We start from the raw sequence: 23,928 nt of genomic DNA, 5'->3' as shown, positions 1-23,928 counted from the left end.
TCTTAACTATGTTCCACAACCATCTGTCCCTCCTAGTAGATGTGAATATCCCCAGTTTACAGAACTGCACTTTGAAGGAAGGTTGTTACCCAAGGCATTGAGAGCTATTGATAGGCAGAGCCAAGATTTGGACCCAGGTCTTTCTGGCCCTAACTCTTATGTTCTATTCATTGATGCCAGGTTGTCTTACAGATCTAACTTTTGGTTATCAAAACCTCAACAAATAAAATTTTTTTAGATAAACTAGTGACTACAATATTTCTATTAAGAGTTGTCTGAGTGATAAACCATTCAACCAGTCACAGCAACTCTTAATCTCAGTTTCCTCTCATCACCTGCCTCTTCTTCCCATGTTCACAGTAGTAAGAATCAGCTCATACCTCAGATACCAAAGCCTACAATTAAGGCAAGCATATAATTTATTGACTAAACTTGGACACTTTTGAGAGTGATATGGAATGCTATTGATTCTTTGCTGGAACAGCAGGCATAACCCGGAACTGTTACTGGAAAACCAGGGGCTGTGAGCACGTTACCTATGATGGATAAGAAAATTCAAATGCCTGAAGCTAATCATTATTGATTAGCCAATTAATAGATCCATCGTGATGTAAATGCTTAATCATCAATTGGAAGAAAATACAAAACAGCCTTATGATTCTTTCGATTCCCATAATAATGATTTAGTGACAACTTCTTGGAACTGTATCTGTTGAAAAATATGAGGTATATTGAAAAACAAAGAATATAAAAGAAATTGTGGAGGTACATATCGAATTGATATAAATGATTAAATGCATTCATACCTTAAATACCCTTGGTGATCACATTTTAGGATTGTACAAATTTAATTTAAGCATGTAACAAAGAATTATTTCTTTCCTTACAGCTTATCAGGGGTATAACCAAATGATGGAATGTCTACAAGGTTATAAGCGCGTTAACAACACCTTTTGTCAAGGTAAGGTTCACCAAATTCATTAGTGTGGATTTGACAGATGGGACTTTTTCAGAAATATGTGTTTTTTTGCCACACATTGCTTATTAGCCCAGCATATGAAGGTCACACAGTGACACACTTCCTGTTCACTGCGTTTAGCTAAGGAAATATTGAGACTTAATGTATGGCTGCTAGAATTCCTCCAATACTGTTTAAACTTTGTGAAACTTTTTTTCCTTCTATTAATTGGTGATAAAATCCACAGGAGTTTGGATCACATTACAGAGCACCCTGAGGTCTCCCTGCTAGCCACCTTCCATCCATGCATGGGCAAGTAAACACCCACGCACCTGGCAGAACATCTTCTCTGCCGACAAGTGCCTGGGAACCAGAGACCACTTTTCTTCGCTCATCAGAAAATTGCTGCCGGCCTTAAAATCCCATTACAGAAAGACACTTAGCCATACTAACTTGATTCAGGTACTAAATATCAGTGTGAACTCACTTTTTCTAGGGAATAGAAAAAGCTATGTAGCTAAATGTCTTAGTCTGGCTTCTCTAGAGAAACAGATAAAGTAAGATACACCACTCTCTCTATCTTTCTGTCTATCTCTGTCTCTCTGTCTGTCTATCTGTCTGTCTATCATCTATCTATCTGATCTGTCTAATCTATCTATCTATGATTTGGGGGGAGAAAGATGTGACAACCTGCTTCCATAAAGATTTAAGCCATGGAAACCCTATGGGGAGGTTTTTTGTCCTGTAAGGTCACTATGAGTCAGAGTCGACTCGATGGCAGTGGATATGGGATATATCATTTTATGAGAAAGCTAAAAAGAGAGATTGAATGATAGATTTTTGAGGAATTGGCTCACACAATGGTGAGGGAAGGCAATAGGCTGGAGATTCTGGTAGTCTTGTGGCTAAAAACTGATACATCAGGCACTGGGGAGTGAGAGGAATGCTGGCAAAATGTCTATTTATAGACTGGAGGCAGAATACTCCCTCAGGAAATCTCCCTTTTCGCTCTTAAGGCCTTCAACTGATTAGAAGAGGCCTACCCACATTAGAGATAGTAATCTGCTTTACTTAAGGCCAACTGATTTAATCACGTGCAACTACTTCATAACAATGTCTAGACTAGTGTTTTGACCAAGCTACCATAGCTTAACCAAATTGACACATAAAAGTAACCATCACACTAAATGTGAAATTTTGCTCAATTTATTTTGGACAGTAGAGTGAAGTTTTACAAGCAAAGAGAATCTCAAAGATCATCTAGTCCAATGTCTACATTTTATAAATGAGGAAACTCAAGCCCAGAAAGGTTAAGTGACTCTTCTGTGGCTACATAGAGCTGAGATTGTAATTTATATTTACCAATGCCTAGGTTAATACCCTTTATATGATATATTTTGGTTCATTTACTTTGTCTGATGTCCAATGAATGTTCCTAATTTCCCTTTAAATGTCTAGAATGAAGGTGTTGTTATCATTAACTTGGAGATATGTTATCTTAGCCATCCAGTGCTGCTATGACAGAAATACCACAAGTGGATGGCTTTAACAAAGAGAAGTTTATTTCCTCACAGTAAAGTAGGCTAAAAGTCCAAATTCAGGGCGTCAGTTCCAGGGGAAGACTTTCTCTCTCTGTCAGCCTCCTCATCAATATTCCCCTGGACTAAGAGCTTCTCCACACAGGAACTCCAGGTCCAAAGGACACGCTCTGCTCCTGGCACTGCTTTCTTGGTGGTATGAGATCCACCTGTCTCTCTGCTTGGTTCTCTCTTTATATCTCAAGAGATTGCCTCAAGACACAATCTACTATTATAGATTGAGTCCTGCCTCACTAACACAAGGGCCGCCTATCTTCCCTCATTAACATCATAGAGGCAGGATTTACAACATATAGGAAAATCACACAATACCAGGAATTGTGGCCCAGCCAAATTCCTACACACATTTTTTGTGGAACATAATTGAATCCATGATACATATGTATGTTGAAATTACAGAGAAACAAAGAGCCTCCCAGAGTCTTACTCAACCAAAAGCCATGTCAAGAATAGTGCATATGTCTTTGGACTTCTGGTCTGGGGCTCTGTACCCTTCATTGTATGGATGGAATAGATTAAGAGCATGTTACAAAGTATAGGTTAACCTCACTTTGAGGTGTTTTATTTTAAAGTAATGTCTTAAATACCTGAGAATTTTTTAAAGTTAGATGTTCAATTCCATAATGTAACTGTGTAACTTTTATGGTATATAAGGCTTTTGTTGACTTAAAGAATTTTCTTTTGAAATGCACATAGGTGACACCATATTTTAAAAAGTTTTTCCTTTAAATATTATAAGCCCTAATCATATGTGAGAGAATGTTGGAAAAGTTAGACAAACTAGAATCAATCTAAAATTAGATTGACTGAAATGAATAGAGTAACTAGAATTAACAGGGAGAGTTAATGACATCTGTCATTTAGTAAGATGTTAGGCACCATGATAGATAATTTTCGTGAATGATCTCTAAATTCCACAGCCCTGCCCCAGCTAGATGATGTGAATATCTCCAATTTACAGAAATTTCACTTTGAAACCCAGGAAGGTTATTTCGAAGGTCACAGAGCTACTTTTTTGTTGTTGTAAAAACCTACATTTTTCACATTTACAGTTCAGTTGGAACATCAATCATATTGTACAACCATCACCAATATCCACTGCCAAATTTTCCACATACCTACTTTCTGAGAAACAGTTGCAGACGTGGGAATGATGGGTTAATCAATGCTATTTGAAAATAGAATTTAAGTAGAATTTAAGATACAATTGAATTTAATTAAATGGATAGAAGAATGAATGAATGGCTACAAAATGAGTAAATGTATATTCTGTATTGTAGACCTACTTATTATTTCATAGGATACATAAAGAAGTCCTACCACATTTTTAGGATGCATTAAAGAAATACAGTGAGCAGGGCATTGGCAGTTAACAACCTTGTTGTAGTCTGTGCCCATCAGATTGCATTTGGGGTTGTAGTGTTCAGTCTTCATTGTCTTTTTGTTAATAGGGTCAACCAAACTTGTGAAGGGCTAGGACATGTGAGTGAGCTTAGCCCAGACAAAGTGCAGACTACAGGGAAATATAATGCCTGCCTTCAAATGTTTGCTTAACTGTTTTACAAAATATGACATCTTATGAGTTCCTTCAAAAGCCGAAGTCAATAAGATGGAGTTATAGAGAGGCATGTTTAGAGCTACATGAAAGCCTTTCTGTGGAGCAGAGTTCCGCAACATTATAATGAAGTATCTTGGAAGTACTGAACTTTCTACCCATATCAGTGATTCAACAGATACTAAAGAACCGTTGACCTGGGATGCTATGGGGGTATTTCTGTCCTGTGCGGTACGTAAGGCTAGATGACCCCCTAGGTATCTTCCAGTTCTGTGATGCTATTACTAACACTGTGTCACCTGCAATGGTACATGAGAATGAAGTAATAACACTTGACCTGACACACACAACTTAGCCCTGGACCCCTAGTTTCCTGAAATTTCCCCTGTGATTAGGCATATCTGCTTACTCGGTTAAGCTACAGGACAGAAAACAGTCCTTCGTTATCCTTGACCTTTCTAATCCTGCATAGCTGTTACACACTTTCTTTGGAAAGTCTGGTGCTCCCAGTTACTCTGAATGTCAGATAGGGGAGAATGGATGTGGGTTCTCTTCCTTCTGTGTGTGTTTGCGTTGTGTGTATGCATGTATGTGTTTGCCATTTGTTACTGTTCATAAGTACTCGAGAATAGGACATCTACTCTATTTTAGAGTGTTGTATGTTGTTATTTGCTTCTAACTTATTTGGAAGATGATAAGAGGCTTATTATAGGTTTGTTTTATTTGGTCAATTACCAATAACTTTCACAGAAAACCAAAATATTTCTGTTGATTCACACATCTAGTCACAGGCGCCATAAACATATAAAATGAGCAATATGGAAATAATAATAATGAACAACTATTACTTGTTTGGAGCCCTTGTGGTGCGGTGGTTAAGAGCTCCGTTGCTAACCAAAAGGTTGGCAGTCTGAATCCACCAGCTGCTCCTTGGAAATCCTATGGGGCAGTTCTGATCTCTCCTGTAGGGTTGCTATGAGTTGGAATTGACTCGATGGCAATTGTTTTTTTTTTTTTAGGTATTGCTTGTTTACCATGTGCGAGACACTTCACTTAATAAACACTTTGTGTCACTTATCTCAGCTAGTCCTCAAACATCTTTTTTAACTAAACCAAAAAACTCCTTGCCATCGAGTCGATTCCAACTCATAGCGACCCTATAGGACAGAGTAGAAGTGCCCAATAGGGTTTTCCCAGGAGCATCTGGTGGATTTGAACTGCCGATCTTTTGGTTAGCAGCCGAGCTCTTAACCATTGTGCCACCAGGGCTCATACTGTTATTATCCCCGTTTTTACAGATGGAGAAATTGAGACCCCAGGAGGTTAAGTAACTTGTATAGTACATAGCTTGTAAGTGCTAGGTGTAGAAATGAAATGCAGGTAGACTGAGACCAGAACTTGAACTATCAACCACCTTGTTCTATTGTAGGGGGAGGGAATCAACATTTATTGATGACCTACTTGTGTTAGTCCATACACTATTAAAAAAAAAAAAACCCTGTTGCTGTAGAGTTGATTCCAGCTCATAGTGACCCTGTAGGACAGAGTACAGCTGCCCCATAGGGTTTCCAAGGAGCAGCTGGTGGATGTGAACTGCCGAGCTTATAACCACTACACCACCAGGGCTCCCATATACTATGTGCTTCATTTAATCTTCAAAATAAACCTATGGAATCTGGACATTATTAATTTCAATTACAAACTGAGACACAGAGAGTAAATAATTTTCTCAAAGTCACACAGATAATAAGACGCCAAACCAGGGTTAAATTCCCAAGCCTTCCTTACCAATTCTATATATATTCGTAAAGTAGTACTATGTTTAAGCACTCGGCTGCTAATCAAAAGTTGGTGGTTCAAACCCATCTAGTGACTCTATGGGAGAAAGACCTGGTGATCTGCTCCCATAAAGATTATAGCCTAGGAAATCTATGGGGTAGCTCTACTCTGTCGTATGGGATTGTTATGATTGAAATCGACTGCAAGACACTTAACAACAATTAAGTATTACTAACCTAGATAGTAGCTGATTAGAACAAAAGACATGCTGTCTGTTCTGAGATTTAATGAAAATCAAAGCAATTAACATTATTTTGGTTATATTTAATCAGAAGAGATGGTTATCCCATAGCTTCCTTCTTCTTACTGGTTCAAAGTTCTGTACAGCTCATATTCATAAAGATACCACTTTAGATGTGGAAGTGAAATTTTGCCAGTTATCACTTGCTCTTTCATTTAACAGACCTGAATGGAGGATTCTTAAAATAATTACTTGAGTTTTGTATTTTCCTCCGTTGGTGCAGTTGTGTGATCTTTAACAAGTTTTGTTCATACTGAGCATAGCAAATGGTTCCAACTTGTTCAACTCCACTGATGGTCACTGACACTAAATCCTGCCATACATTTTTCTCAGGAGGGTATTTGCTAAAGTTGTACTTTCTGACAAGAATTCTGGAGTGAAGAATCGCAGCAAATTTTATTTCATGGTGCCTGAGGAAGGCACTGATAAATTATACCACTGAGAAGATTGACTCATAGAATAATATGATTTCATTCAGCATAATCTATTAAAATTGCCATTGAGAAAAGGGCTTAATTTTACTCCGTTTGTGATATTATTGGTCAGTGAAATGATTGGAATGTTCTCACATTAAATATGTATACTCAGTTTTCCTAGAGCCTGGAAGCATTTTGCTCTTGTTATCCTAAAGATTTTCAAAAGGCACCCATTAAGGCTCTAATTACTCATGCATTCCAAGTCGTTCTTACAGTCTTTTGGGTTTACAAAGCACATTTAAAATTAACGTGGTTAATAACTCCCAACCCACCAAAAAAAACCACTGCTGTCTAGTTAATAACTAGAATTACATTATTTCCTTAAACTAAGTGAACAATGTCCTGAAACAGATCGTACTAATGTGTGCTCGATCACAAAGAGCCAACTGTCCAGAAATTAATTTGAGCAGCTTTCAAATAATTGCCCTCAAGTTGCCGCCCCCACTGCCGCTCTATTGTTGCTGCAATTTTCTTTTCAGAGGAATGATTTATTACACGTACACACATGGAGCTGTAAAGCCTGCCTTGCCACCCCAGCACTATGAAATTGTTATAATCTGTTTCATTTATCATAATAAGCATAACAATTTCATTTCCTGGTAGACCTAGAGCAGCACTCCTGATTTAATTATTATACTAAGGGTTTGCTGTAGAACTGGAATTAAGTGAAATAACACCTCATGGAAGTGATAATATTGATTTGACTTTCATGCTACTATACTCTCAAGCTCGAAAATTCTTCTTGTGTTTTGCATATTCTCACTTGCCCATAGCTTTGCCATGAAATAAATGGGTTCTTAAAAAGTTAGGGATAAATCAAAGTTTTAAAAATAGAATTAGATTCTGAAAGTACTTGAGGGTTAGTCTATTTAGTAAAATCTTATATTAAAAACAAATATCTCTTTTGACATGCTAAAATCACTGCAGTTTCATTATTTAACAGGTATTTTTAATCAGCTTAGTATTATATTCTACGTTTTTAGCACTGCCCTGAGACGCTGTAGGTACTCTCAAAACATATAACTAGAAGTCATCTACACTATTACAATCCAGTGTATATGTATTCCTTTTTCATAGATATTACTGAAAACTTTTAAAATGATTCAACATTCAGCAGACACTAATTGGCGGGGCACTCCTGAGCTATAGACTGAGGGAGGCTATGTGATGAATGATGAATAAGACATCATCATTCCTGCCCTTAGAATTTCCTGCCCTTAGAAAATCACTTTGAATCAGCAGGATGCAGTTTGTTTTATCCACTCTCCCAAGTGGCCGAATTTAGCTGACTCAGGATGAACTTGTTAAAGCAAATATGAAAGAGCTGTCCACAGGACTTTCTTTATGTGATGTTTTATTACATCGGTTACAAAACAGATCCATTTGGGCACAGTGATACTCACTACACAGACTTTCACTGTAACGATCCTTTTAAATAGAAAGCTCCCCAAAGTGCATCTGAAACCAAATTTTATTTGGACGAAGATAATGCACATTTCTGAGACCTATCCCTTTCACTAAATGAGACTCACCAGCCTTTATTAACATTCCACGTGAGCAAGTCATAATAAGACTTTCTGCTTAAGAAGAGCTGGCCTGAACTGTAGCCTGCATTTCAGAACCTCTTGCTGCTCTAAAAAAAATTTGATTATGAGCTACACTATGACGAGCAGGCAGAGGAAGACTGTTCTTTGAGTGCTTTGGGAAAACTGGATAAATGGAGACTAGAAAGTGGAGGTGAGATCCTTAATAATGCCTACTTGGCTGGAGAGAAAAATTTAGCCTGTAGCATATTGTTGTTAGCTGCCCTGGAGTTATCCCCTGACTCACGGCAACCCCATGGACAAAAGAAGGAATCCCTGCCTGGTCCTGCACCATTCCCAGGATGGAGATTGAATCCTTGTGATCCAAAGGGGTTTGTTTGTTTGTTTGTTTTTCCTTAATTTTTATTGTGCTTTAAATAAAAGTTTACAAATTAAGTCAGCCTCTTATACAAAAATTTATATACACCTTGCTATGTATTCCTAGTTGCTCTCGCCCTAATGAGACAGCCCGCTCCTTCCCTCTACTCTCTGTTTTCATGTCATTTCGGCCGCATTCTGACCCCCTTTTGCCCTCTCATCTCCCTTCCAGACAGGAGATGCCAACGTAGTCTCATATGCCTACTTGATCCAAGAAGCTCGTTATTCACCAATATCATTTTCTATACCATTGTCCAGTCCGATCCAAACCATGGGAATGGTTCCTGTATTGGGCTAACAGAAGGTCTGGGGACCATGACAACTGGGGTCCTTCTACTCTCACTCAGACCATTAAGTCTGTTCTTTTTACAAGAATTTGGATTCTGCATCCCACTGCTCTCCTGCTCCCTCAGAGGTTCTCTGTTGTGTTCCCTGTCAGGGCAGTCATCCCTTGTAGCCAGGCACTGTCTAGTTCTTCTGGCCTCAGGTTGATGTAGTCTCAGGTTTATGTGACCCTTTTTGTCTCTTGGGCTTATAATTACCTTGTGTCTTTGGAGTTCTTCTTTCTTCTTTGCTCCAGGTGGGTTGAGACCAATTGATGTATCTTAGATAGCTGCTTGGTAGAGTTTAAGACCACAGATGCCACTCTCCACAGTGGGATGCAAAATGTTTTCTTAATAAATTGTATTAAACCAACTGATTTACAGCCCCTGCTACGCTGGCCTTCGAAGCATTCAGTTTATTCAGGAAACTTCTTTGCTTTTGGTTTAGTCCAGTTGTGCTGACCTCTGCTATATTGTGTGTTGTCATTCCCTTCACCTAAAAGAGTTCTTTTCTACTATCTAATTACTGAATACCCCTTACCCTCCTTCCCTCCCTCTCTCCCGCCTCTCATAACCATCAAAGAATATTTTCTTCTCTGTTTAAACTATTTCTTGAGTTCTTGTAACAGTGGCCATATACAATATTTGTCCTTTTACAACTGATTTCACTCAGCATAATGCCTTCCAGATTCCTCAACGTTATGAAATGTTTCACAGATTCATCACTGTTCTTTATCGATGTGTAGTATTCCATTGTGTGAATATACCATAATTTATTTATCCATTCATCTGTTGATGGGCACCTTGGTTGCTTCCATCTTTTTGCTATTGTAAACAGTGCTGCCATGAACATGGGTGTGCATATATCTGTTCGTATAAAGGCTCTTAATTCTATAGGATATATTCCAAGGAATGGGATTGCTGGATCATATCGTATTTCTATTTCTAGTTTTTTAAGGAAGGGCCAAATCGATTTCATAAGTGGTTGCACCATTTTAGATTACCACCAGCAGTGTATAAGTGTTCCAGTCTCTTCGCAACCTATCCAACATTTATTATTTTGTGTTTTTTGGATTAATGCAAGCCTTATTGGAGTGAAATGGAATCTCATTGTAGTTTTGATTTGCTTTTCTCTAATGGCTAATGATCATGAGCATTCCCTCATATATGTTAGCTACCTGAATGTCTTCTTTACTGAAGTGCCTGTTCATATCTTTTGCCCATTTTTAATTGGGTTATTTGCCTTTTTGTAGTTCAGTTTTTGCACTATCATGTAAATGTTAGAGATCAGATGCAGATCGAAATGTCATAGCTGAAAACTTTTTCCCAGTCTGTAGGTAATCTTTTTACTCTTTTGCTGAAGTCTTTGGATGAGCATAGGTGTTTAATTTGTAGGAGCTCCCAGTTATCTAGTTTCTCTTCTGCATTGTTAGTAATGTTTTATACACTGTTTATGCCATGTATTAGGGCTCTTAATGTTGTCCCTATTTTTTCTTCCATAATCTTTATCATTTTAGATTTTATATTTAGGTGTTTCATCCATTTTGAGTTCATTTTTGTGCATGGAGTGAGGTATGGGTCTTGTTTCATTTTTTTGCAGATAGATATCCAGTTATGCCAGCACCATTTGTTAAAAAGACTGTCTTTTCCCCATCTAACTGACCCTTTGACCCTTTGTCAAGTATCAACTGCTCATGTGTGGATGGATTTATGTCTGGATTCTCAATTTTGTTCCATTGGTCCATGTGTCTGTTGTTGTACCAGTACCAGACTGTTTAGACTACTGTGGCGGTATAATAGGTTCTAAAATCAGGTAGAGTGAGGCCTCCCAGTTTGTTCTTCTTTTTCTATAATGCTTTAATTTTCCAGAGCCTCTTCACCTTCCATATGAAGTTGGTGATTTGTTTCTCCATCTCGTTAAAAAGTGTCATTGGAATTTGGATTGGAATTCCATTGTATCTATACATTGCTTTTGGTACAATAGACATTTTTACAATGTTAAGTCTTCCTGTCCATAAGCAAGGTATGTTTTTCCACTTATGTAGGTCTCATTTGGTTTCTTGCAGTGGTGTTTTGTGATTTTCTTTGTGTAAGTCTTTTACATCTCTGGTAAGATTTATTCCTAAGTATTTTGTCTTCTTGGGGGGCTACTGTAAATGGTAATGATTTGGTGATTTCCTCTTTGAAGTTCTTTTTGTTGGTGTAGAGAAATCCAAGTGATTTTTTTTTTTTTTTATCTTGTATGCCGATAATCTGCTGAACTCTTCTATTAGTTTCAGTAGTTTTCATGAGGATCCCTTAGGGTTTTCTGTGTATAAGATCATGTCACCTGCAAATAGAGATACTTTTACTTCTTCCTTGCCAATCTGGATGCGCTTTATTTCTCTATCTAGCCTAATTGCTCAGACTAGGACCTCCAGCACAATGTTGAATAAGAATGGTGGTAAAGGGCATCCTTACCTGGTTCCCTATCTCAAGTGGAATGCTTTCAGACTCTCCATTTAGGATGATACTGGCTTTTGGCTTTGTATAAATGCCCTTTATTATGTTGCGGAATTTTTCTTCTATTCCTATTTTGCTTAGAGTTTTTATCATGAATGAGTGTTGAACTTTGTCAGATGCCTTTTCGGTATCAATTGATAAAACCATGTGATTCTTGTCTTTTGTTTTCTTTATATGATGGAGTACATTAATTGTTTTTCTAATGCTGAACCATCCCTGCATACCTAGTATGAATCTCACTTGGTCATGGTGAATTATTTTTTTGATATGTTGTTGAATTCTGTTGGCTAGAATTTTGTTCAGGATTTTTGCATCTATGTTCATGAGGGATATAGGTCTGTAATTTTCTTTTTTTGTGGTGTCTTTACCTGGTTTTGGTATCAGGGATATGGTGGCTTCATAGAATGAATTTGTTAGTATTCCATCCTTTTCCACGCTCTGAAATACCTTTAGTAGTAGTATTGGTGTTAACTCTTCCCTGAAAGTTTGGTAGAACTCTGCAGGGAAGCCGTCCAGGCCAGGGTTTTTTTCTTTGTGGGGAGTTTTTTGATTACCTTTTCAATCTCTTCCTTTCTTATAGGTCTATTTAGTTATTCTACCTCTGTTTGTCTTAGCTTAGGCAGGTAGTGGTTTTCTAGGAATTCATCCGTTTCTTCTAGGTTTTCAAATTTGTTAGAGTACAATTTTTCATAGTAATCTGATATGATTCTTTTAATTTCTGTTGGGCTTGTTGTAATATCGCCCATCTCATTTCTTATTCAAGTTATTTGCTTCCTCTCCTGTTTTTCTTTTGTCAGTTTGGCAAGTGGTTCATCAATTTTGTTGAGTTTTTCGAAAAACCAGCTTTTGGTCTTGTTAATTCTTTCAATTGTTTTTTCTGTTTTCTATTTCATTTAGTTCTGCTCTGATTTTTATTATTTGTTTTCTTCAGGTGACCATGGGTTTGTTTTGTTGCTCACTTTCTATTTGTTCAAGTTGTAGGGATAGTTCTTTGATTTTGGCCCTTTCTTCTTTTTGGATGTATGCATTTATTGATATAAATTGGCCTCTGAGCACCGCTTTTGCTGTGTCCCAAAGGTTCCGATAGGAAGTGTTTTCATTCTCATTGGATTCTCTGAATTTCTTTATTCTGTCCTTAACGTCTTCTATAATCCAGTCTTTTTTGAGCAGGGTATTGTTCAGTTTCCAAGTGTTTGCTTTCTTTTCCCTGTTTTTTCTGTTACTCATTTCCACTTTTATGGCCCTATGGTCAGAGAAGATCCTTTGTAATATTTCAGTGTTTTGGATTCTGCTAAGGCTTGCTTTATGACCTAATATGTGGTCTATTCTAAAGAATGTTCCATGTGCACTAGAAAAGAAAGTACAGTTGGTTGCTGTTGGGTGGAGTGTTCTGTATGTGTCTGTGAGGTCAGGTTGGTTGATTGTGGCATTTAGATCTTCTGTGTCTTTATTGAGCTGCTTTCTGGATGTCCTGTCCTTCACCAAAAGTGGTGTGTTGAAGTCTGCTACTATTATTTTGGAGCTGTCTATCTCACTTTTCAATACTGATGGAGTTTGTTTTATGTATCTTGCAGCCCTGTCATTGGGTGCACAAATATTTAATATGGTTATATCTTCTTGGTATATTGTCCCTTTAATCATTATATAGTGTCCTTCCTTATCCTTTCTGATGGATTTAACTTTAAAGTCTATTTTGTTAGAAATTAATATTGCTACTCCTGCTCTTTTTTGATTGTTGTTTGCTTGATATATTTTTTTCCATCCTTTGAGCTTTAGTTTGTTTGTGTCTCCAAGTCTAAGGTGTGTTTCTTGTAGGCAGCATGTAGATGGATCTTGTTTTTTAATCCATTGTGCCACTCTCTATCTCTTTATTGGTGCATTTAGTCAATTTACCTTCAGCATAATTATGAATAGGTATGAATTTAGTGCTGTGATTTTTGTGTGTGTGTTCTTGACAGTTTGTTTTTCCCACTGAATTTTATCTGCTAAGTAATGTGCCAAGTAGATTATCTTTATATATTGTCCTTTCCTCATATTTGTTGTTGTTGATTTAGTCTCTGCTGAGTATTTTTTTCTTGTATGTTATTTTGATGAGTAGGATAGTTTGTCTCCTTTGTGGTTACCTATTATTTACCCCTATTTTTCTAAATATAAACCTAAATTTTATTTCTTTGTATCACTGTATCTTCCTCTCCATATGGAAGATCTTTTATTATGTTGCTTAGTCCTTCTTTATTGTTGTAATGTTGTCTTCTTTTATATAATAACATCGCTGTTACCCTGTTTTGAGCGTTTTTTTTTTTTAATAATCTTGCTTTGTTTTTTTGATTTGCCAGTCTGGGGTGACATCTGATTGCTCTGTCCAGTGTTATAGCCTTGGGTTGATACCTGATATTATTGATTTTCTAACCACAGAGCTCCCTTTAGTATTTCTTGTAGTCATGGTTTGCTTTTTATGAATTCCCTAAACTTCTTGTTTATCTGGAAATGTTCTAATTTCACCTTCATATTTAAGAGACAGTTTTGCTGGATATATGATTCTTGGCTGGCAATTTTTTTTCCTTCTGTTTTTTAGATAAGTCATCGCATTGCCTTCTTGCCTGCATGGTTATTGCTGAGTCGTCCAAGCTTATTCTTGTTGGCTCTCATTTGTAGTTGACTTTTCATTCATCCCTAGCTGCTCTTAAAATTCTCTCTTTATCCTTGGTTTTGGCAGGTTTGATTATAATATGTCTTGGTGACTTTCTTTTAAGATCTACCTTATTTGGAGTTCGATGAGCATCTTGGATAGCTATCTTCTCATCTTATACGGTATTAGGGAAGTTTTTTGCCAACAAATTTTTAACAGTTCTCTCTGTATTTTCTGTTGCCCTTCCCTCTTCTGGTACTCCAGTCACTTATACGTTATTTCTCTTTTCAGAGTCCCACATGATTCTTAAGATTTCTTCATTTTTTTGAATTCTTTTATCTGATTTTTCTTCAAATATATTAGTGCCAAGTGATTTATCTTCGAGTTCAGAAATTCTGGCTTCTACTTTCTCAATTTTGCTCCTCTGACTTTCTACTGAGTTTTCTGCTTCTGTAATTTTATTCTTAATCTTCTGAATTTCTGATTGCTGTCTATGGATTTTCCAAGCTTATCAAATTTTTCATCATGTTCCTGAATAATCTTTCTAATTTCTTCAGTTGCTTTATCTGTGTGTTCCTTGGCTTGTTCTCCATATTGCCTCATTTCCTTCCTGATGCCTTGAAGGGTTCTGTATATTAAACTTTTGTATTCTGGCTCTGGTAATGCCAGCAATGCACTTTGATCTAGAAGATCCCTGGATTCTTTGTTTTGAGAGCTTGTGAGGTGAGCATGGCCTGTTTCTTTATGTGACTTGATATTGACTGTTGTCTCCGAGCCATCTGTAAGTTATTGCATTAGTTTATGTTTGTTTAATGTGTCGTAGCTTCTTACTTTGTTTTGTTTTGATATACCCAGATGGTTTTCTTGACTGAGCCAGGTTGATTATTTTAGCCTTTGGAGCTCTGACGTCCTGCCCCCAGATGGCTAGAGCTGTTATGAGGTATATCAGTGTAGGAGTACATTCACTTTCCATGTTTGAATTCAGCTTAGGTGTCCAGGTAGCTGATCATCAAGTGTGTGGTACAGGCTCTGTCCTACTGTCTTAGAGGGGCAGGGATGATTGGTGTAGGTACCAGTATATGTTTGCAGGAGGGGATCACGCTTTTAACAAGGCAGGGTGCTGAGAATCATCCCGCATGTGTTTCTGAGGAAAGCGTGTCCCTCTTCCCTACAGCATACAGGTGGGTGTGTTCTGTTGACGGACCATGGGCACTCAGTGTTTTTCGTTGTAGGGACTGGGAGGTATCAGTCATTCTTGGACCCCTGTTGCGGGTGGCTGGGTGACCTGCATGGAGCCACCAGTCTTTAGGCCCTTATGTGGGTAGATGAGGACACTGTTTAAGAGGTAAAGCGATATCAAACATCAAACACCCACCTCTCCACTGCACAGCTGAAACAGTTGTTGTCTGCCAACAAGAGTCTATTCTCCTGAAATAGGCCCACACATGGCCATGCAGGGGAGAAAGTTATTCAAAGTCCATGGACCATTTATTCCTGGACAGGAGCTGCTTCTGTCCTGAGCTTCCCCGGTTAGTGGAACTGGCATCTTTTCTCCCAGTTGCAAATTTATTCCTTCTCCAAGGCTTGGAGGATGGCTCCAGGTGTTCAGCTGGGCCTATCTCAGGCCCGAGGAAATCAGCAGGCACTGAAGCCAGCTTGGGGATGGGGGGGAACGGTGAAATGTATGCAAGTATTTAGCTTTTGCTGAGAGCTCCATTATTCTCTGGTTCCGGACGTGCCAGTAGGCTGTGCAGGTGGCTGCTCCTTCCTGAGGAAACTGTGGCCGGACGCTATTACCAGCTCGCTGCAGGTGCTCCCAGGAATGGTTCCTAAGGGATTCGGCGATTCAGGTCTGGCAAATCCTCTCTGCATTTGAACCCTATCTCCATCCCCCTGCTGCTCATTCCATTTTCTGACTTTGCCTTTGATGTTCAGGGCTCCTAGCTTTTCATAAATATAATTGTTTCACTTGTCGTTTTGGGTCTTTGTTGTAAGAGGGTTCGCAGGAAGTGTCTGGCTATTCCACCGTCTTGGCCCCACCTCCACAGGGTTTTTACTTGTTGATTTTTTGAAGTGGAGCAACAGGCCGTTCTTAGTCTGGAAGCTCTGGTGAAATATATTCAGCATGGTAGCAACATGCAAGCCTCCACAGACAGATGGGTGGTGGGTGTGCATGAGGCACATCGGCCAGCAATCAAACCAGGATCCTTCTGCATGGAAGGCAAGAATTCTACCACTGAGCCACCAATACCTTACTACTATTAGGTTAAACAGAGAAGTGGGGTGAGATAAAGTCATTCTGAATTTTAAAGCAAGGCTCTTACGATTAATTGCCTGTACCATTTACGATATAAGAGGCCTTGGATACATGCTTGGAAAACATTTATTGGATTTATACTGCCTTTAACATAAAAATGTCCAAAGGCCATTATTACAATCTTTTGCATATTTCAAAGAAAATAAATTTGTGGCTTAGACAAGAGTCATCATTTTATAGTTGTCTTCCAAGATACTGTTAATGAAATTATAGAATTTTCTGCACACTGACATTTAATCAATTTTGCCCTTAAACATTGTTTCTTATATCCTGTACTTTATTTCAGAGTTCATGTTTTTCTTTTGTGGGAAGCTTTCCAGATAAAATATGAAACATTCAGTTAAATTTGACTTTTTCATAAGTAACCAGTAATTTGGGACATACTTATGCTAAAAAATTATTGTTTACCTGAAATTCAAATTTAACTGCACAGCCTGTATTTTTATTTTCTAAACCTGTAATTTCAAGGTTATGTCCTTACAGTTCTTTTAATGAGGGTAACTGGGATGTATCTACTTCACTCACATGTCTGATAATATATTTTGTTCTCATTCTATAATGATGACTAATCAGATATACAATTCTAGGTTGACAATTGTTTTCCAAAAACAACTTTGAACTACTTTCTACCATTGTCTTCTGGCTTCTATCTTCTCGATGAGAGGTTTTACTCTCTTCCTTTGTAGATAATCTGCCCTTCTGTGTTTTGAGATCATCTCTTAATTCTTTATAGTCTGTAGGTTTACCATGATGTGTCTATATTTGGATTTATCTTAATGTGTTTTATTCATAAACACAATGCAGTTTCAACCTGAAGGTTCATGCTTTCCTCACATTTTAAATTTACTTTTCAAATATTGCTTCTCCACCATCCCATCCTTCCTTTTCGCTGAAACTTCGACAAATATTGACACATCATGGTAAACCTACAGACTATAAAGAATTAAGAGATGATCTCTCTTCTTCATTTCTCCAAACAAGTCTCATGATTTTATCTTTTTTTCTGCTGCATTTTGAACATTTACCTCAGTTCTGTCTTCCAATTTTTAAATTGAATCTCTAATTTCTGCTTTAACTCTTTCCTGCTTTCATACACAGTCTAAAATTTATCTCATCTGTTATATTTTTAATTTCAGTGACTTTTCCATTTCTAAGATTTCTAATAAATTATTTTTCATACCTACCTGTTCTTGATCATATTTTTTTAAATGTATTAATTCATTTAACTTTTTAACATGCTAAAACTCTTCGTGAGACTATTTCATTAAATAATTTTCATATGGAGAAAATTCCTGTTTTAAGCAGTGACCTTGTTTTCTTTCTTAGCATTAGTTTTTTTAGCTGAGTTTATAGGCTCACTTTGAAAAGGAGATTTTTTTGTGCACACACACCAACTCCCTTACCTCTTCCTGTCTAGCAGTTTTTTTGGAAACTTCCATTTAGACTCCTGGGCCCCCAGCCTAGAGCTAGACTGTAATTTCAGAATTAATTCTCCACGGTGATTTTTGGTGACATTGTTCTCTAGTTACTGAGCTAGTGGGTACCCCTCTCCAATCCTCCTCCCCCAGCCCTGTGCACCCTGGCTTTCTGTAAGCCACAGCCCCAGACAGTCTCTCTTAAAAGGAAGCCCCACCCAGTCCCATAGTTCAGTCACTGAGGATGTGTTTTCGTGTAGACACTTTTAGTCTGTTACTCTAAAACACATACCTCCTGGCTGCCCCGCCTCTTTCTAACCTTAAAGTTCAACACCCGCATACACCACCAGGTGTTTCAGTTCAATATCAGGTTCACTGAGATGTTTATCTCTTTTTTAAATCTTTCTTTTAAAATTTTTGTATAACTCCTATGTGTTTCAAATGAGGGCGGGACAGGGGAAATGGGGGAATGCCAAAGCCTGAATTTACTCTTACTCTTCTTTAGCATTTATCCATATCAAAATTGGTGGTTTTTTAATTTTTCTAATTCAAGAAATCAGTACTGGAATATTGTGTTAAATTAATGTATATACTTTAAATGATTTTTCTTTGAGGTTGTTGAAAAGCATTTCAGTTAATTATATAACCTGTTAAACACAGGTAGACTTTTTTCCTGTTGAAATTAAGCAGCCTGTCAACATGAATTTGCTGGTCATTCACCCACTCATTCTTTTAAAAACTATTTGATGACAACTTAAGCATCAGGTACTCTGAAAAATAGAGTTTTATAGACTCAGTTCCTACCCTTATGAAGATCATTGTTCTCTCAAGTAATAAAAAAAAAAAGGCAGCCTGTGGTGAATGCTGTAAGAAAATGAATCAAACACCGTGCAGTTTCAGAGGAGAGAAAGATTCCATCTAGTTAGAAGATTCAGAGAGGCGTGGTGTTTAAAAACATGTTCCTTTAAAAAAAAAAATTACATTAAGTGTCTTTCCTACTTATAAAAATAATTCATGCCTGTCTTAGTTATCTAGTGCTGCTATAACAGAAATAACCACTAATGGGTGGCTTTAACAAACAGAATTGTATTTTCTCCAAGTTCAGGAGGCTAGAAGTCCAAATTCAAGGCGGTTGCTCTAGGGTAAGGCTCTCTTTCTTTCTTTCTGTTGGCTCTGGAGGAAGGTCCTTGTCGCTTTTGAGCTTCTGCTCCTGGACGATCTTCATATGATTTGGCATCTCTCTGCCCCCATCTCTGCTTACTCACTTGCCTATTTCCTCTCTCATATCTCAAAAGAGATTGATTTAAGACATACCCTACACCTCTACGGTCTCATTAACATAACAAAGAAAATCCGTTCTCAAATGGGATTTTAACCACAAGTATTAAAAAAAACCCATTGCCGTTGAGTTGATTCCGACTCATAGCGGCCGTACAGGACAAGGTAGAACTGCCCTATAGAGTTTCCAAGGAGTGCTCGGTGGGTTCAAACTGCTGACCTCTTGGTCAGCAGCCATAGCACTTAACCACTACTCCACCAGGGTTACTGAATCACAGGTATAGGAGTTAGGATTTACAATACATATTTTTGAAAGGCACAATTCAATCCATAACAATGCCTATCGTATAAAAGAAATGATAAAAGTATAAAGAAAAAAATAAAAATGACCCAACAGACCTTACCAAGATCGTTATATTTTGTTGTTTCCTGCCAGTCATATAAGTGTGTGTGTGTGTGTGTGTATATAAATTTGAGTGTGTATTTTATGGATAGCTGTGAAAACTGCTTTTTTAACTTAGTGTATAATGACTATTCTGCTGTTATTAAATATTCTTCTAAAAATAATTTTAATGGTGGTATAGTATGCCAGTTAATGGGTATATAATAACTTATTTAACCATTTTCCTAATGTTGGGTTTTCAGGGTTTTTTCTGTTTTTCCTTATTAGAAACAATGCTCTCAAGAGTGTACTTGCACATAAATCTTCATGTGAAACTGTGGTTATGTTTAGAAGAGAAATGACTTGTTCTCTTGCTTTTGATTCCTCCTGTCCAAATCACCTTTCAGAGAGCACGTCCACTCTCCCTTCCCGCTCACAATATACAAGAGTGCCCATGGCCATCCTTCTCTTTCTCCCTAGTTTCCTTCTCTTTACCAATTTGAAAACACAAAAGGGCAATTAAATAGCATGTTTTGCTTCACAAAAACCTTCAGCGTTTCTATTTAGCCTTTCTCCCAGGCATTTTATATTGAAAATTGCTGAGCAGTATAAAAAGAGCAAGATCTTATTACCGTTTTTAAAACTTTATTTTCTCATACTCAAACTAACTTTCATTGGTTCCAGTGGGTTCTTCTGAGTTTTCTAGGTAGGAGTACTTTAACCTTCAAATAATTTTACTTTGTTCTGAGAGATGATGATGGGGTAGAGGAGTAATCAGAGTTAGAAGAAACTAAGACGCAGGCATGGGATGGCATGGAACATGTTTGTGGATGGTGAATCTGCTGGTGTAGGTGAAGGTGGATGATAAGACTATACAGGTAATTAAGGGATGCAGGCCGAATGTGAAATTTGTTTGGTAAAGTGCCCAATGGCCAGTGAGAGTAATGTTCTTTCAAGGTTACATTTGAAATAGATGGGAAGTTGATATATTTTAAGTCAGCTACTACATTGAATATTCTGATTTACTTCAAAGGTATTATAGTGAAATAAAATTTTTATGGAGCTAATGTCTTTAAACTAGTAGTAAGTACTGTGTATCTTCCCTTTCTCCCATCCTTCCTACTCTTTCTCCCTCCTTCCCTCCCTCCCTCTCTCTTTGGATCCACCCCATCCTGTTCAGAGCCTCCTTCCACACAGTGATGGCAACATGCGACAAGGTACAATGAAGATTTATAGACATAAATAGACATATTCTTTTATTGACAATGATTCTGACACATTTTTATTGACAATGATTCTGACACAGTCAGTAGGTGACATGAGCAACATAAAAGATCTGTGGTTCTTAAGAGTTCGCCAACACTCAGGCCTAATTCAACTATTTTGTGCATATAACTCATGTTCTTCCTTTCATAACTTTATATTCTTACCCAACTTCTTCCCAGACTTTCTCCCAAGGTGGAATTATCTATATGTGGCTTTTCTTATTATGGGATTATTTTCATAATACTTGATAATTTTCCCTTTTCTAATAGAATAAATTTTCTTTTGATATCATTATTGCCTAGACATATTTTATCTCTTTATATATTATATATATACGTATATATTCTTATATTCTATTCATTTTTATTTGATGCTGATTTAGTGGCTCATTGTGTTAAATGCCTTAGGAATGTCCTTTAATTCTCACAATAACCCTTTGAGACCCCCATGTGTCTGTAAGTTTGTCATATTGTGGGGGCTTGCATGTTGCTGTGATGCTTGAAGCTATGCCAGTGATACTCAAATACCAGCAGGGTCACCCATAGTGAACAGGTTTCAGCTGAGATTCCAGACTAAGACAGGTTAGGAAGAAGGATTTGACAAGTCTATTTCTGAAAAAAAAAATTAGGCAGTGAAAACCTTATGAATAGCAGCAGAACATTGTCTGATGTAGTGCTGGAAGATGAGCCACTCCGGTTGGAAGGCACTCAAAATATAACTGTGGAAGAGGTGCCGCCTCAAAATAGAATTGACCTTAATGACGTGGATGGAGTCGAGCTTTTGGGGCCTTCATTTACTGATATGGCACTATTCAAAATGAGAAGAAACAGTACAAACATCCATTAATAATCAGAACATGGCATGTACAAAATATGAATCTAGGAAAATTTGAAATCGTCAGAAATGAAGCAGAACGCATACACATTGGTATCCCAGGCATTAGTGAGCTCAAGTGGACTGGTACTGGCCATTTTGAATAGGATGATCATGTGGTCTACTATGCCGAGATTAGCAAATTGAAGAGAAATGGTCTCACGTTCCTCATCAAAAAGAACATTTCAAGATCTGTTCTGAAGTACAATGCTGTCGGTGATAGGATAATATCCATTGGCCTACAAGGAAGACTAGCTAATACAATTGTTAGACAAATTTATGTACCAACCACTAAGGCAAAAGATGAAGAAATTGAAGATTTTTACCTTCTGCAGTCTGAAATTGATCAGACATGCAAACAAGATGCATTGATAATTACTGGCAATTGGAATGCAAAATTTGGAAACAAAGAAGGATCAGTAGTTGGAAAATATGGCCTTGGTGATAGAAACAACACTGGAGATCCCATGATAAAATTTTGCAAGACCATTGCCTTCATTGCAAATATCTTTTTTCAGCAACATAAATGGCAACTGTACACGTGGACTCTGCCAGATGGAATACACAGGAATGAAATTGACTACATCTCTGGAAAGAGACAATGGAAAAGCTCAATATCACCAGACAGAACAAGGCCAGGGGCCGACTGTGGAACAGGCCATCAGTCGCTCATATGTAAGTTTAAGTTGAAGTTGAAAAAAATTATAAAAAGTCCACCAGAGCCAATGTATGACTTTGATTATATCCCACCTGATTTTAAAGATCATCTCAAGAATAGATTTGATGTGTTGAACACTAATAACTGAAGACCAGACGAGTTGTGGAATGACATCAAGGACATCATACATGAAGAAAGCAAAAGGTCATTAAAAAGACAGGAAAGAAAAAAAAATAAAATGGATGTCAGAAGAGACTCTGAAAGTTTCTTTTAAACTTAGAGTAGTTAAAGCAAAAGAAAGAATTGATGAAGTAAAAGAGCTGAACAGAAGATTTGACAAGGCAGCTCGAGAAGACGATTATAATGAAACGTGCAAAGAACTGGTGATAAGAAAACCAATAGGGAAGAACGTGCTCCGCATTTCTGAAGCTGAAAGAACTGAAGAAAAAATTCAAGCCTCAAGTTGCAGTACTGAAGGATTCTACAGAGAAAATACTAAACAACACCCACACAAAAAACCAAACCCACTGCTGTCGAGTTATTTCTGACTCACAGCGACCCTATAGGGCAGAGAAGAACTGCCCCATAGAGTTTCCAAGGAGTGCCTGGTGGATTCAAACTGATGACCTTTTGGTTAGCAGCCATAGCACTTAACCACTATGCCACCAGGGTTTCCAAAATGACACAGGAAACATCCAAAGAAAGTGGAAGGAATACAGAGTCACTGTACCAAAATGAATTTGTCCACATTCAACCATTTCAGGAGGTGTAGCATATGATCAAGAACTGACCGTACTGAAGGAAGAGGGTCAAGCTGCACTGAAAGCACAGGCAAAAAAGGCTCCAGAAATTGACAGGATACCAATTGAGATGTTTTAACAAACGGATGCAGCTCTGGAAGTGCTCACCCCTCTATGCTAAGAAATTTGGAAGACAGCTATCTTGCCAGCCAATTGGAAGAGATTCATATTTGTACCCGTTCCAAAGAAAGGTGATCCAACAGAATGTGGAAAGTAACAATATCATCAGTATCACATGCAAGTAAAATTTTGCTGAAGAACATTCGAAAGCAGTTGCAGCAGTACATTGACAGGGAACTGCCAGAAACTCAAGCTGGATTCAGAGGAGGACGTGGAACTAGGGATATCATTGCTGATGTCAGATGGATCTAGGTTGAAAGCAGAGTATACCAGAAAGATATTTACCTGTGTTTTATTGACTATGCAAAGGCATTCAACTATGTGTATCATAACAAATTATGGATAATATTGCAAAGAATGGGAATTCCAGAACACTTAATTGTGCTCATGAGGAACCTGTGCTTAGAACAAGAGGCAGTCGTTTGAACAGAACAAGGGGATACTGTGTGGTTTAAAGTCAGGAAAGGTGTGTGTCAGGGTTGTATCCTTTCACCATACATATTTAATCTGTATGCTGAGCAGATAATCCTAGAAGCTGGACTATATGAAGAGGAATGCGGAATCAGAATTAAAGGAAGACACTAACAACCTGCAATATGCAGATAACAAAACCTTGCTTGCTGAAAGTGAAGAGGACTTGAAGTACTTACTGATGAATGTCAAAGACCAGAGTCTCAAGTATGGATCATACCTTAGCATAAAGAAAACAAAAATCGTCACAACTGGACCAATAAGTA

At 37.7% G+C, this 23,928-nt stretch overlaps 1 protein-coding gene across 6 annotated transcripts in view; it reads left to right on the top strand.

Moving 5' to 3' along the window:
- LTBP1 (latent transforming growth factor beta binding protein 1) overlaps positions 1-23,928 on the top strand; it is a 740,867-nt gene that overhangs the window by 470,248 nt on the left and 246,691 nt on the right. For all 6 annotated transcript variants that reach the window (XM_049870392.1, XM_049870391.1, XM_049870390.1 and 3 more), the window contains one exon: positions 890-961. In XM_049870392.1, the coding sequence (XP_049726349.1) occupies positions 890-961 (72 nt within the window). The remainder of the gene's footprint in view (positions 1-889; positions 962-23,928) is intronic.

The sequence above is a fragment of the Elephas maximus genome, chromosome 26 (assembly GCF_024166365.1).
Source record: "Elephas maximus indicus isolate mEleMax1 chromosome 26, mEleMax1 primary haplotype, whole genome shotgun sequence".
Lineage (NCBI taxonomy): Eukaryota > Metazoa > Chordata > Mammalia > Proboscidea > Elephantidae > Elephas > Elephas maximus.
Note: the sequence above shows the minus strand (reverse complement) of the source record. Positions and strands in the feature narration are given on the sequence as shown.